Here is a 13,484-nt window from a genome sequence, read left to right as displayed (position 1 = left end):
AGTCGCAGTGCATACTAAGAACAGTATTAGTAGCGTACCTTTCACGTAACTTACATTTCAAGCCTTATTTATGTTATGTCTACATCAGCAGTCTAGCAATAGCTAACTATATCTTAAAGTTAAGACAAGGCCCTAATTGAGTAGTAAGAATAAAATAGATTATCGACAAGCAAATTTGCCGGACTATGAACTACTCAATTTTATTTACAATGAGCAACACGAGAACAAGGTGAGAGCAGGAGCCAACGTTTCGACAAGTGGACTTGGCTTTTTTAAGGCGCTTTGAAAAAGAAAAGTCCACTTGTCGAAACGTTGGCTCCTGCTTTCACCTTGTTCTCGTGTTGCTCATCGTCTTGAGTTTCCATCTCTCGCATTCTCCGTGTTTTTCCTCAATTTTATTCAGAAACATAAAAGCGCATTAACCAATGAAACGTCAAATTCCTCCGACGCTTTCTAATTGTCGCATTTGCTGCTGCTCTTCAATGGAAAGCACACAATCGGTTCCACAACGCAGCTCATTTGGTTGGAAATGTCCTCTCGTCTAATGACATTAAATAACTTCACATTCCTATCTGACATAAGCATCAAACAGTAATTGGTGGCGCACAAAAAACTGACTTTAGCTCAACGTCAGCTATTCAGGCTGTAATTGTCCGTGTCATGTTAGAAGAACATGCGCAGTTACTCAGGAAACTATGTCAATTTAAGCGACTCGGAAAGACCAGCCGTTACTAAGACCTCGACGTGAACGAACGTCGCTTTTCTGGCGTCAGCTTCGAGCGTGCGCATGTTTTCGCAGGGCAGCAACTTCGATTACCATCGATGTACGCACCTATACCTATCTCAGGTGAACCCTTCGTTTCTGATGCTCACAGATCCGAGGTACTTTGTATCCGTCATATTGATGTGTGGTAAAGGGTGCATAGGTAGCAAATATGAAAAACTGAAAACACCCCAGAACAAACTTGTGGATTGTGCATCACAGCGGGCGGACCACGAAGGCAGCACTTACTGAGTCGTAGAGTCTGCTCGTGGGTTTCTGCTTGATCAGGCTGCGGCCCAAGGAGCCTCCGTGTTTTTTCTTGGTCATTTCAAGATGTTGTCAAGGACCCAAAACAAGCGCAACACGTGGACGCACCAGCTCACAGCGAGATTGCAAACCAACGAAAGATGCACTAAATTCCACCACAACCAGTACAACTGATTCAATAGTTGGTAGTAGTTTCGTATAAAAATACTACAAGTAATTGATGAGCTAGAGATATCAACTTTTTTTAATTTACTCTAACAATACGTCAAGGCAGCTTTATTTTAAATAAAATGTTTCTTTTTGCAAATAATGAAATACGTTTTGAGGCAGCGGTAGTTTTTAGTAAAGTGTACAATAGTCGAGTGGGCCCAACGGTGTTCTCCCGCTGAGGCGCCGCGTGCGGAAAAATTGTGCGAGGGCGCTGCGAGCGAACTGGATTGGGGCAGAGACGCGCTCCGCGGCATATTCAACGTACTTTTCGCTGCGGGCGCCGAGGCCGAATGCGCATGGTACGCTCTTAAAATAGTGCTTTATTTCAACTGCAAAATTATGTTTACACCATTTTGCCAAACATATATATTTGAGGCACGGATTATACAACGCGACGTCTTCAATTTTGCTGTCGTTGTCAAGTGCGTCGTCTGCTAGCGAGCGCGCGTTCGCTACGCGGACACTGGCGAACGCCCAGTTTTTCTCGGAGAACGTCTGCGCAGTACATTTTTTAAATCTTTTAGTTCCTTTGGTGCGCCCATGACTCTTGACGACTGGTACCAAATGCAGTTTTAGCCATGTGAACTGCTGTTTTTACCACTGTCTTCTAAAAGTAACTGGTAACGTAAGAACATTTTACTATTGATATCGTGTCATTTTACGCGCGCTTCTTGTTGGTGGATGTTGATCAGGGACAATGATCGAAGAAAGCAATATTAGAGTGAAATAAACCAGGTTTATTAACTGCGTGGCACGAAGAATGGCGAATGTATGTCTAGGCAATTAAATGAAGGGGTACATAGACTTATATATTCACGATATATGTGTAAGAGAAAAAATAACAAATATTTCAAATGCACTAATGGATGCACTAAAGAAAGGCTGGCCAGCCTTTCTGAGGCACCTTATCCCTGTTTATAATCTTTATTCCTCATTCGCAGAAATGATATTCATAGCAGGCAGAACCATCTTATATATATATATATATATATATATATATATATATATATATATATATATATATATATATATATATATATGTGTGTGTGTGTGTGTGTGTGTGTGTGTGTGTGTGTGTGTGTGTGTGTGTGTTAAAGAACCCCAGGTGGTAAAAACTAAACCGGGTGCCGGAATAATCATATCGTGGTTTTGCCACGTAAAACCGAAGAATTTGTTTAAATTAAAAAATAAAAGACAAAAGGGCAGGTGGCTGCGTTCTTCGACTTTTTTCTAGGGTGTAAACAACATAGATTATTCTCGAGCCTGATTTCCGAGAAAAAACATATATAGGTTACGCTTATCCTATATTTCATACATAAATGTAATGCCGTTCCCAAGTGTATGACCGCTCAACTCAGAAGCTTGTATATTATAAATGGCTGCTTTCAGTTATCCGGTGCACTATCATAACGACAATAATGAAACAATTAAAGGAACGGCATGTCTCACATACACGTAAAGATCTGTGCAGGTCTGTTGCGTTCGTTGAAGAAGATAAGGGTGGTACCACATGGGGCACCAGGTCTTTATGGGTTGCAAACATGGGGAGACTGACAAATAAAGTTTTCCTTGTCTGAATCAAGTTAGCAGATTTACAGCTGCCCCCAAACGGGGGCGTTTATATTGAATGACAGCTAGGAACTTGTTAAGCAGGACTTATTAACACCCGTGCGTTAATTCTCTCAGGAACTGCGCCTCTGCGCAACAGTCACGACTCCCCGGCAGCACAATCCTTCGGAATAACAGTCCTCACTTGCATCGGTCCCTCACCTTCGAGACTGCAATGGTGCTGTTATGCGTTAGATTCAAACGGAAACGACTATTCGGCGTCGTACAGTATATCAATAACACTTGCGGTTATTGTGAGGGACCGATGAGGGACCGATGCAGGTGAGGGACCGATGCAAGTGAGGACTGTTATTCCGAATGATTGTGCTGCCGGGGAGCCGTGACTGTTGCGCAGAGGCGCAGTTCCTGAGAGAATTAACGCACGGGTGTTAATAAGTCCTGCTTAACAAGTTCCTAGCTGTCATTCAATATAAACGCCCCCGTTTGGGGGCAGCTGTAAATCTGCTAACTTGATTCAGACAAGGAAAACTTTATTTGTCAGTCTCCCCATGTTTGCAACCCATTAAGACCTGGTGCCCCATGTGGTACCACCCTTATCTTCTTCAACGAACGCAACAGACCTGCACAGATCTTTACGTGTATGTGAGACATGCCGTTCCTTTAATTGTTTCATTATTGTCGTTATGATAGTGCACCGGATAACTGAAAGCAGCCATTTATAATATACAAGCTTCTGAGTTGAGCGGTCATACACTTGGGAACGGCATTACATTTATGTATGAAATATAGGATAAGCGTAACCTATATATGTTTTTCTCGGAAATCAGGCTCGAGAATAATTTATGTTGTTTACACCCCTAGAAAATAGTCGAAGAACGCAGCCACCTGCCCTTTTGTCTTTTATTTTTTAATTTAAACAAATTCTTCGGTTTTACGTGGCAAAACCACGATATGATTATCAGGCACCCGGTTTAGTTTTCACCACCTGGGGTTCTTTAACGTGCACATAAATAGAAGTGTATGAGTCTTTTTCCATTTCGTTCCCATCGAATTCCGCAACCTGGATTGAACCTGCGAGCTCCAGTTTAGCAGCGCAACGCCGTATCCACTATATAGCTACTAATTAGGCTATCGCGCAGGCTTTCTTTCTTTTTTCAAGTATAGACAGGAAAAAATTCCCCGTACGGCTTACGGCCAAAGATTAGCCTATATAGAATGACTAACTAAAACCGTTTTCGGCGCTCGAGGTCTGATCGCAATAAATGACCCCGTACCAATTACTCCGCATTCTGTTATACGAGGAAGGCGGAAACTTGAATTGAATGTTGCGCTGCAGTTTACTCTTTTTTTTTATCTATAAGAATGCTTCCCGTAAATCTGAGTACAAGGCGCCGGATGGGGAAGGTATATGCTTTACTTGTTTGAAGCGGCAAGCAGGAAGCTTGTTACATGTGTTTCTTCGTCTGCGTTTCGCAAGACCTACTGGTGGAAAACTATATGCGCAACAATACACACGAGAGATACATGCTGCATGAAGAACGAGAAAAATATTTGTTCTCCAAAGGGAACCGTACAATAACATAGTAGAATGAAAGCCGACACTGCGGCCGCAATGCACGCGCATCACCGAGCGGCATTAAAAAATAAATAAAATAAAGAAAAAAGTAAGGAATTCTTGAGGCATAAATACATCTCATATGCAATTATGAACAGCATTTGAGTGGTCTGAATGCAAATATTCGCGCGCGAAGTAGTACGAATGACCCTGCCGAGCTGTATCGCCAGCAGTTTCCAATGCGAGACCTTGATGCGGCCCAATCCACTGCGATCGCAGCGCCACCACAGTATTTTTCCACATCCGGCGCCTCACTGCAAAGCATGCGCCGCCCCAGCCGCTCGTCCCACTCGACCATATTCTAGTACACTCTAATGTCTACCTACCGCAAAGATATCGTTTTCTGTTGCAGGGTCCTCTGTGTTTTCTGTTAAGTGTGGGTGTGTATAGTTTCTGTTGTATAAATAATACAGTCAAATTAATTTACCGTACGAATGAATAAACAGAATTTAGGTTTTTGAATAAAGTTTCATCCTCGGAAGAAAGCCACCTGCCCTTTCCGCGTGGAGGCGCGCTTAGCGCTAGCGATGTTTTGAATAGCCAACTCAACAGAGCCGCATTGTAGCAAGCGCAAAAGTAGCCCGCTTTTCCAACGAGTTTTCCCGTACTCCCCCCCTCCTACCACTAGGAGTGATTCGCCGTCTCTTTCGCTAGTGTGATTTTCCGAGTTCGGAAACGTGGATTTTTCGGCGACGTGCCCGGCGACACGATCGCCGCTGGCCGTTTCGTGAGTCGGCGTCGCTTCAGCCTCGACCCGCGTCTCAACCGGTGAGTGCGTGATTCGTGGCCCACTGGTTTGTGCGGGTCGCGGCATCCGATGCGGCGACGAGTGCTTCGCCACAGCGCCCCGTCCGCGCCCAGCTGATCTTCGGGAGGGAAGCGGCCGACTCCCAATGCGGGGAGGCCCCCGGCAGCCCTCGTGCGAGCTCCGCTGCGCGGAAAGCCGACCATGGCAACAACGGCGAGGACCACTGGCCTACTGCTACTGGAGCGCGGCGCCGCATTGGGGTCAGGCCCCGTGCTGCTGGCGCGGCGCTCCATCGCGTACGCCAGCAAGGGTGCCACCGAAGTGAACCCGCAGCCCAAGGATAAATCGCGCACCGTGCAGTCCTTCTACAACCAGTCGGCCATCGATGTCGCCGCCGCCAAGGTGCGTCTCCCGTGATTTCTTGCTTGCGCGATGCGGGACGCTCTCTTTCGTCCCCGGGACACGCTTTCCGCGGTTGCGTAACGGGCTCTTAATTTGAATGGCACATATCCCGGTCGTCCATTGCGTCATTCGTCGTGAACGGACGCAGCGTTTTAAGGACGAAGCTTCGCGGGAGCCCGCGTGGCGAGGGCTCCAAAACAAACGCGCTGCCCGTTGGGTCCCAAATCTGTTGCGCAATGCCGGCGCGAGTAGAGCGTGCTCTGTTTTGGAGGCGAGCTTTGTGTGTGTGCTTGCTTGAGGCGCTGTGCCACGCTGTGCCTGGCGTTTCTTTGCCGGCGCGAGCGGAAGGGCTGCGCGCGTGAGCCACTCGGTAGAAAGCGGCTTCGTTTCCGGATCGCGCGTACGCAGCAGCACACGGTGTGCACGTGCAGAGTCGGCGCAGCTGCTCTGTCAACGGCTGTGCGAGGCCCGCTGACACGCCGCAAGTTCAGCGACGGCTCGTTAAAACTCTCTTCGACGCTTCTCTGCGCGGCGTGACGTTCTTTCTCATCGTCAGCAGCGAGCGAAATTAGTTCAACATAACGCAAAATTCGAACCGATTCCCAGTGCCTGTACAATTGACTGATGCTGAGAGAGAATAAAGCCACGCTTGTCGGCGCAAATCGCTCCAGATGCCAAGTCGTGCTCCGTATTGTTGCACGCAGTCGAGCCTAAGAATATACTTGCGGTGCACATCTATTTTTCTGAACTTGTATCTTTGTTCATCTGCAATATTGTGCCGCACGCGAATGGTGACGCGTACAGTATGTTGCAGTAATACCCCGTCCGCGCAAGGTAACTTGTCGTGGCTTCTTAAATACGATCAGATAAAGAGAAGCTTAGCGGCAGTGCTCCTGAGCGGAAGAACCTGCGAGCGCAGTATGAGTGATTCAGCTATCAATGGTGGGGAATGACCATTTTGAAGCCCGTGCGAATATCTTTGTATACTTAATTAAGACAACACTTCTATCCTTATTCACCAAAGCGATCCTATCTGGATTTCTGCCATTAGCAGCGCATTCAGGAACCGTGATACCAGATTTTTTTTTTTTTTTTTTTCATTGTTAGCTTCTTTTGAATCCACTTTAGTGACACGATTTAGATATTTCATTGCCACGAAGCCTAACCGGACAAATTTTCGCATGACCGCCGGTTACGAAGACAGTTACCGAGAAAAGTATGACACTACGAAGGGGCGTCATTGAGACGTCGGGAATCCCCTGCCGTTCGGTTGAACAGCGCTCGTACGTGCGTCAGATTCTGGGAATCACCTGACAACCGAAGAATTACAAAGAAGCGCCACCTTCAAAAGCGCAGTGCACCTGCTTTTCGCCCCTGAAAGAAAGCTGAACCAGATGTAGGGGGGGGGGGGGGGGGGGGGGTTGGTCGGCTAATGTAAATGCTAGGCTAATTTAAAAAGTAACACCAGTTGTTTCAAGCTAACATATTACCTTTGGCTGAGCAGTGAAATCAAGCTGCCCTATAAAATATGCCGATTCAGGTTTCATCCTGAAACAAGGGACACAAGGACCGATCTGTACTGTGAAAACAGTTTCAAACACGCAATACCGCTTGACATCAGGTAAATAAACGAATCTAATTGGCTGGCGTTTCTAAGCAAACTTTGTTTAACTTGAAGAGTGTACCTTGTAATTCTTAGGTTGTCACCGACTACATCCGTGCTTCTGCGATGAATCGGCAAAGCAATCGTAGTTGTCAACGCAGGCCGCTTTCTCCGTGTTCATCTTGCTTTATTTTGTGGGCTTGCTTTGCGTTGCGCTGATGAATGGGCCGATGGATGTCTACAGATTAACAGCGCGAGCGAAAACGAAGGTCAAAGGAAACGACATGATGAGCGCCGCGCTGGCTTTTAACTATAGTGCAGTGTTTTTTTTAGATTCATTTAAAATTAAATTCCGATGTTTGACTTGTCAAAACCACGATCTGACTACGAGGCACGCCTTAGAGGGCAAGGGAGGTGGGGCTCTGATGAATTTTGACTAAAATAATTTTGACCATTTGGGGTTCTTTAATGTGCACCCAATGTATGATACACGATCGTCTTTGCATTCCGCCCCCAGCGGAATGCAGTCGTCGCAGACGGTATCGAACTCGCTACCTCGAGCTCAGCAATGCATAGCCGCTGGGCTATCGTGGCGGGTATGTTTTTCAATCGACGGTATAAATACTCTTCACAAAAGAGCACGACAAACAGATAAAAGAATCACACGTACAGAACAGAAGGGGCAAACAAACAAACAACGACACATTTGTCTTAATTTCAGCTCTTTTGTAGATGAAGAAACTGAGAGTGTACGCTGACGGGGTCATAATATGTATCAGCGCTCTATGTGGGCGTCTTCTATTAGCTCTCTCGTGAGCCTGGAACATGGACACCGGGTAATGTTTCACTGCGCGTCGGCCCACACGCGCACTTTAAATTTTGCCCGCACGTACCCCTAGCGTGCCGCACTTCTTCGATTCACCCCAAATTGAAAGTGTGCGCAACATTCAATTCTCGGCGGATGCCCGGTTCCACTGAAAACAGCGTCCGTCCAAAGCCATGGGAAACCGTAGTGCCAACGCAGATGTAGAATCAAACGCATACACGCACAACGCTTTCTGCGTCTAGTTCGCGCTGTGGTAAACAGACCCGCCCGAGCTGGGAGAAACGTGTACATACGTTGTATTAGCGCCAACAGGGGGTGCAACTCGAGTCTGGACAGCGACGTACCTTCGCGGGTAACGCACCCAGTTTATGCTCGTGCCTGTGAGCCCGACCACGACCACTGCTTCCACACTGTCATTCCACTCCGCTCTTTCTCCCGTTACGACATGGAAACAACAAAGCTGGAGAGAGGGAGGAACCAAAGGCCGATTCGCTCACGTCGGTCTGCCTTTTCGGAGTGCAGATCTTATTTTCTTCATCCGCCTCCGTTTCGATGAAAGCGAATGCGAAGTAACTGCCTAACTTGTCTTTTTTTTTTTTTTTTTTTTTCTGTGTTCATGGCCGTTTAAAAGGCCGTCGACTCCGCTCAGAGGTATACATATATATATACTGCGTTCAATGCACGGAACACATGCTGTCTATATCGACTTGGAAAACCTGCAAAAGTCATGTAATTGTCAGGGATCTTTTCTATGATAGAATTTTTTTTTCTATGGCCCACAACAGTGTGCTATTGCCAGCAATACCCACGACAAAAGTGTCATTTTCTAAAATTCGGGACTATTTCTCCTGCCTAGTGTTTGTTGCATGACAAAGCACTTTTATCAACTTATTTATGTTTAAGACGGCTAATCTCGGTGAACAAAGCTAAAGTTCTATAAACTGCAGACCTCCCCCAGGTTGTGCTTCTTGATTCAAATAAATTAAGCAAAAATAAATCGATGACCTCCTATAAGGACCGGGTGCATGTCAAAGTGCAGTTTCTCTAAATTACCGACAAAATGTCTTTGTGTTCATGAAATTAGGTGCATAAAAAACAAACAAAAAAAACTTGTACACCATGTCCTTACTTGCATTGTAAAATTTTAATGACGCTGAGGTATGAACAATTTTTTTTCTGCCAGAAATACTTTGGAAATGCACTTAACTAAGTTTAGTGGTTATCCTCAAATTTTTAAACATAACTTGCTGGGGGTCGACTACACGGCTGGTGCATTTGGCTTGAAATAACCCTTTTGTGCTGTTATTAAAAAATAACAAAGAATATTCCATCTGGGTTTGGCAAGCAAGCTCTGAACTGTTTGAACTATGGTCACTAATTGTTGCTGGATTTTTGGAAGAAGCCCTTTGCGCAACTTCAATTGATATTTTTGCTTGACGAGTGGACTTTGTTTAGAGTCGTTGTACTATTATTCTAATTTTATGAAGGCATGGTTGCGTGCCCCATAGAGCCCGACTTTAACGGTGGCCGAAATTTCGGACGGCCTGCAAAGGTTACACTGGACCTCGTTGACCCCATCTGTTCGTATAGATGCTTAAGTGCATTCCCACAGTAGCTTTAAAATGCAGAGATAGAAGCTCGTCTTCTGTGGTCTTTGTACCAGCATAGGTACGCAGCCCGAAAATGGGCGCAGATGATGTGTGCTTGACGCATTCACTGTGTACCCCAAGAGCCGGCAAGACAGACGCTCTCGCTATTGTAGTCACCGCTGGGGTTTGGGCGCATGTGTGCTGACCAGGCAAGCTGGAATTATCCGGCGAAAGCCAATTTCAGGATCGGAATAACGAGAGCTTGGGCCCATAGAAACGTGTGGGCGCCGGCCAAGTCCTCCAAGAATCGAATCAATCGAAGTCGGATTAACGGATGTCTACTGTACTTAAACTTTTCCTTCTGCAAGTGTAAAATTTTACCCATGTTTTGTCTTCAGGATTGCCCGATGTATTGGACGTCCTGAAAAAGCCGGCTGAAAAAAAAAAAAAAAAAAAAAAAGAAGTCTTCTGATGATTTTTAGTGGTGGGTAACCTCGAAAATTCAGGAAATCTTGAAAAACGAATTTACTAGACACCTTGCAGATTCAGTTATAGAGGGCAGCTGGTGGGCGCTTGGATTGTTCGGTCTCCGCGGAGATGATGGTTATTATACACTAATTTCATTCAGACTTGGACGTCGGGCTCCGTATAGGAAGGCGACTCATGCTTCGATTTTTTTGATGATGTTCTACTTTGCTGCGTTGGCATCGCAACATCGATTTAGCGAATGAAATGGGTATTAGGGCTGCGGCGAATGTTCTAGCCAGCGTCTGGCGCGGTGGGATTCAGAGAAGGGTCAGGTGCGCACGCTCGAGCGCACTTGAGCACATAATCTAAAATCTGTTACAACCGCATGCCAACATTTGATTCTATCGTGCTTCTTGATAGCTGCTTGCATGCGGGTACTAAAGGTTGCTTCCTTAATGAAATAAACGATCTTTTTTTCTTTTCTGGGGTTTTACGTGCGAAAACCACGATTTGATTCAGGCATGCCGTAGTGCTCCGAATTAATGTTGACCACCTGGGGATCATTAACGCGCCCCCAATGCACGCACGGGTCACGGAATGAACTATCTAGTAAGTGGACCCGGACTGGGGTCCATTTTTAAATAAAGTTGTTCTCTCTCTCTCACTTTATTAAAATTACAGAAAAGTAACAAACAGTTTATTTTGGTGGTGAAATCACAGAAAAACAAGCTAACGGAAAACAGAAGAGGACAGAGAAGATGTGTTGGAAAATTTTCCCAATTTTTGTTGTTTTTCTTTCACAAAAGTTTAAACAGATTTATAATCTATGATCGCTTATCAAGATCAGAAAACAACAAAGGCACCTAGTACAATTGCGTTCTCGTAACAACACTTTGGCCGCATGCGGATATTGTAAAAATGATTGGCTCTTATCAAGGAATGATATAACGAATCGTGGAATCCTGTCAAGTAATTCTACTTGAAGGTCGACATGCGCAGCCGGTCGCCGGCGGCGAACACCGACTCAAACGTGTATACCGCCACACCTCAACGCCGAGACGTGTGTGGATCTCGCTTATGCGTTATAGTTCACACGCATTGTGCTTGAGAACAGTCTGTCTGATCGATCGCTTTCGGTTGATATGGCTTTCTCATCCTTTATACACGAGTACACCTGTGGGCGACAGAAAAAAAGAAAGGGGGGGGGGGAGAGAATGAAGTTACGGTTCATAGCAGCCATAATGAAATGTCTGTCGATATAATGTAAACACTGTCTGCTTTTAAGTCCGCCATACAAAGACGATTATTCGCGCTCGTGACATGTAACTGCGCTTCACGAGGAGCGCGAATCGCCAGCAATTAGCCTCGTCTTTAAAATTCTCCACTTATTATTTATCAGCGCTGCATTAATTTCTTCCACAGTGTCGGCATGGTACATCGATTATGCATTTGCTACGAAGCTGGCAAGGCACCTGCCAAGCCTGGCGATACCAACCCAGTTCATTGCAAGATGACAGTGTGTGGCCGCATAATCGTAGATTGCCGTTTTCTCAGGATTGATTGATTCATTCATTCATTCACTCATGTGGGAATGTGTCCATAAATGCTGCACGTTTCTGTAAACGAAATTAGAACAGAAACAAGGAAATTGGACAAATAGTTGTAGGTGACATTGAAACATCATAATCCTGAAATAAACATGGAGGCAAGAATCAGTGAAAGGGCAAACATGAGAGTTAAAATGTCTATATGAAAACATGTGTTAAGGGGCTTGTGTTAGATGAAGAAAGCCGTTATCGCATGCTATTACGCAAATTTGATTGAAACGCAGTGAATGGAGGAGCTCTTGACAGGAAAGGTAATTACGAACTAGCTCATAATAAATATCCGCAGTATTTTTGCCTAACTTCAAAGGGTGTACAACATTAACCATGTGCAGCACACATTCATGTAGTAGTAGTAAACACAGCGCGCCTGCAAGCGATCATACATGATAAGAACAAAACATTGATGAACACATTCTATTCTTTCCGCACTAGTCAAATTAATTGTTCCAAACAACGGAATACCACAAAAGTCTAAGCATATGTAGCTACCAGGGTGATTACACAACCTGCTATTAAGAGTTCTCTTCATTTTCGAGTTTCTTGCCTAAGTCGACTTTGCCGTTAACTCGAGCTATACGAGCAACGTGCTGCGAAGAACAAGCGTGTGCAGACGCCTATCGTCGGTCAATCTATCTGACATTGTCAGCGGGGTCGAGATGCATTGAATCAATATTATTATCTTTGTCGAGAGAGAATTAACAGCGACTCAACGAGGTATACATGTATGCTTGGAGTGGCAGTCCATACGTAGCTCTAAGGGTGTGCATTCCAGATAGTACCTGTCGATTGTGAAACTGTGAAGTTTCTGTTGTTCGGCATGATCGTTGTTGAGTCCCGACAAATTCCGATTTTACCTTCCATTCTCCCATACATGTGGTATCACTTTTACATGCTAATTTTAATTTTAGTATGTCGTTTACTGCTCTACTTCAGTTTGTGGAGTCCGCCCATGAGTCGCCTGCGAGAATCGCCCGGAAATCAGCAGCGAATGCCAGGTACAAAACATTGAAGCGATGAGCGACGAAGTGTCTTTTTTTTTTTTTTTTACTTCTTTTCATCGTGAAAATAAGCAGCTTCGCGTCAGCTTTTGCGCGTACGTATTGTAGGGCAGGTGTAATGGTCGGCCGAGATTTGTTGCCGTCGTAACACCTGCGAGTATAACGTTGTCGAAAACATACGGTGTCTGTCGTACATCGAGAACGCATGACCAGTAGGCGGAAGCGAAGCGCTCATTCCCTTGCTCACGGTCACACATTTATTTATTTTCAGATACTTTCAGGGCCCTTGCGGGAATTGCAGAAAGGAGCGGTAAGGCATTCTTGGAAGTGCAGGAAACATCGAACACAATCAAAGTGGAAAAAATGGTGCAACATTATGCATTTGATTAGCGGTATACCAATAATTACGTTGGTGTACATTGGTGCATTGGTGGGCACGAAAAAAGATTCAGAAGTTCCATATAAAGGGTGTCGTTTCTTTTCAGAACAGAATTTTTTTAAAATATTACTTGAGGTCTTCGTAGAAACACCCGGTATATTTCCGACGAGTCTGCTTCCGGTACAGCTGCGTCTCGGCAAACGTGACTACACACACGTGACCGGAGTCGACGGCGGCTGCGGAGGACATAGCCGCGCTCCGCGCCGACATAAACACGTATCACTTTACGCCCGCTGTGTTAGTAGTACGTGTACACGTTCGAGCTTATACACGCGTGGCTTCCGGAAATTTCCAGCGTTCTCTATACGGAGTGTTCGTCGTGGCTATTACACAACGTATTCTCCGTGTTTTACTGTACACATAACTATCGGGCCTTCGGG

The 13,484-nt window shown here is 45.4% G+C and overlaps 2 protein-coding genes across 3 annotated transcripts in view; one reads left to right on the top strand and one right to left on the bottom strand.

Moving 5' to 3' along the window:
- The window catches only part of LOC119445286 (large subunit GTPase 1 homolog), a 78,579-nt gene extending 77,378 nt beyond the window's left edge, over positions 1-1,201 (bottom strand). Inside the window, exon 1 of the mRNA XM_037709600.2 lies at positions 1,013-1,201. Coding sequence (XP_037565528.1) covers positions 1,013-1,090 — 78 coding nt within the window. The 5' untranslated portion in view covers positions 1,091-1,201. The remainder of the gene's footprint in view (positions 1-1,012) is intronic.
- A 3,761-nt stretch (positions 1,202-4,962) lies between these two features.
- LOC119445285 (3-methyl-2-oxobutanoate dehydrogenase [lipoamide] kinase, mitochondrial-like) overlaps positions 4,963-13,484 on the top strand; it is an 84,941-nt gene continuing 76,419 nt past the window's right edge. For both annotated transcript variants that reach the window (XM_037709599.2, XM_049663191.1), the window contains exon 1: positions 4,963-5,574. In XM_037709599.2, coding sequence (XP_037565527.1) covers positions 5,374-5,574 — 201 coding nt within the window. In that variant the 5' untranslated portion in view covers positions 4,963-5,373. The remainder of the gene's footprint in view (positions 5,575-13,484) is intronic.

This window comes from Dermacentor silvarum, chromosome 3, assembly GCF_013339745.2.
Source record: "Dermacentor silvarum isolate Dsil-2018 chromosome 3, BIME_Dsil_1.4, whole genome shotgun sequence".
NCBI classification, from domain to species: Eukaryota; Metazoa; Arthropoda; class Arachnida; order Ixodida; family Ixodidae; genus Dermacentor; species Dermacentor silvarum.
This window is presented reverse-complemented; position numbering and strand designations above follow the sequence as displayed.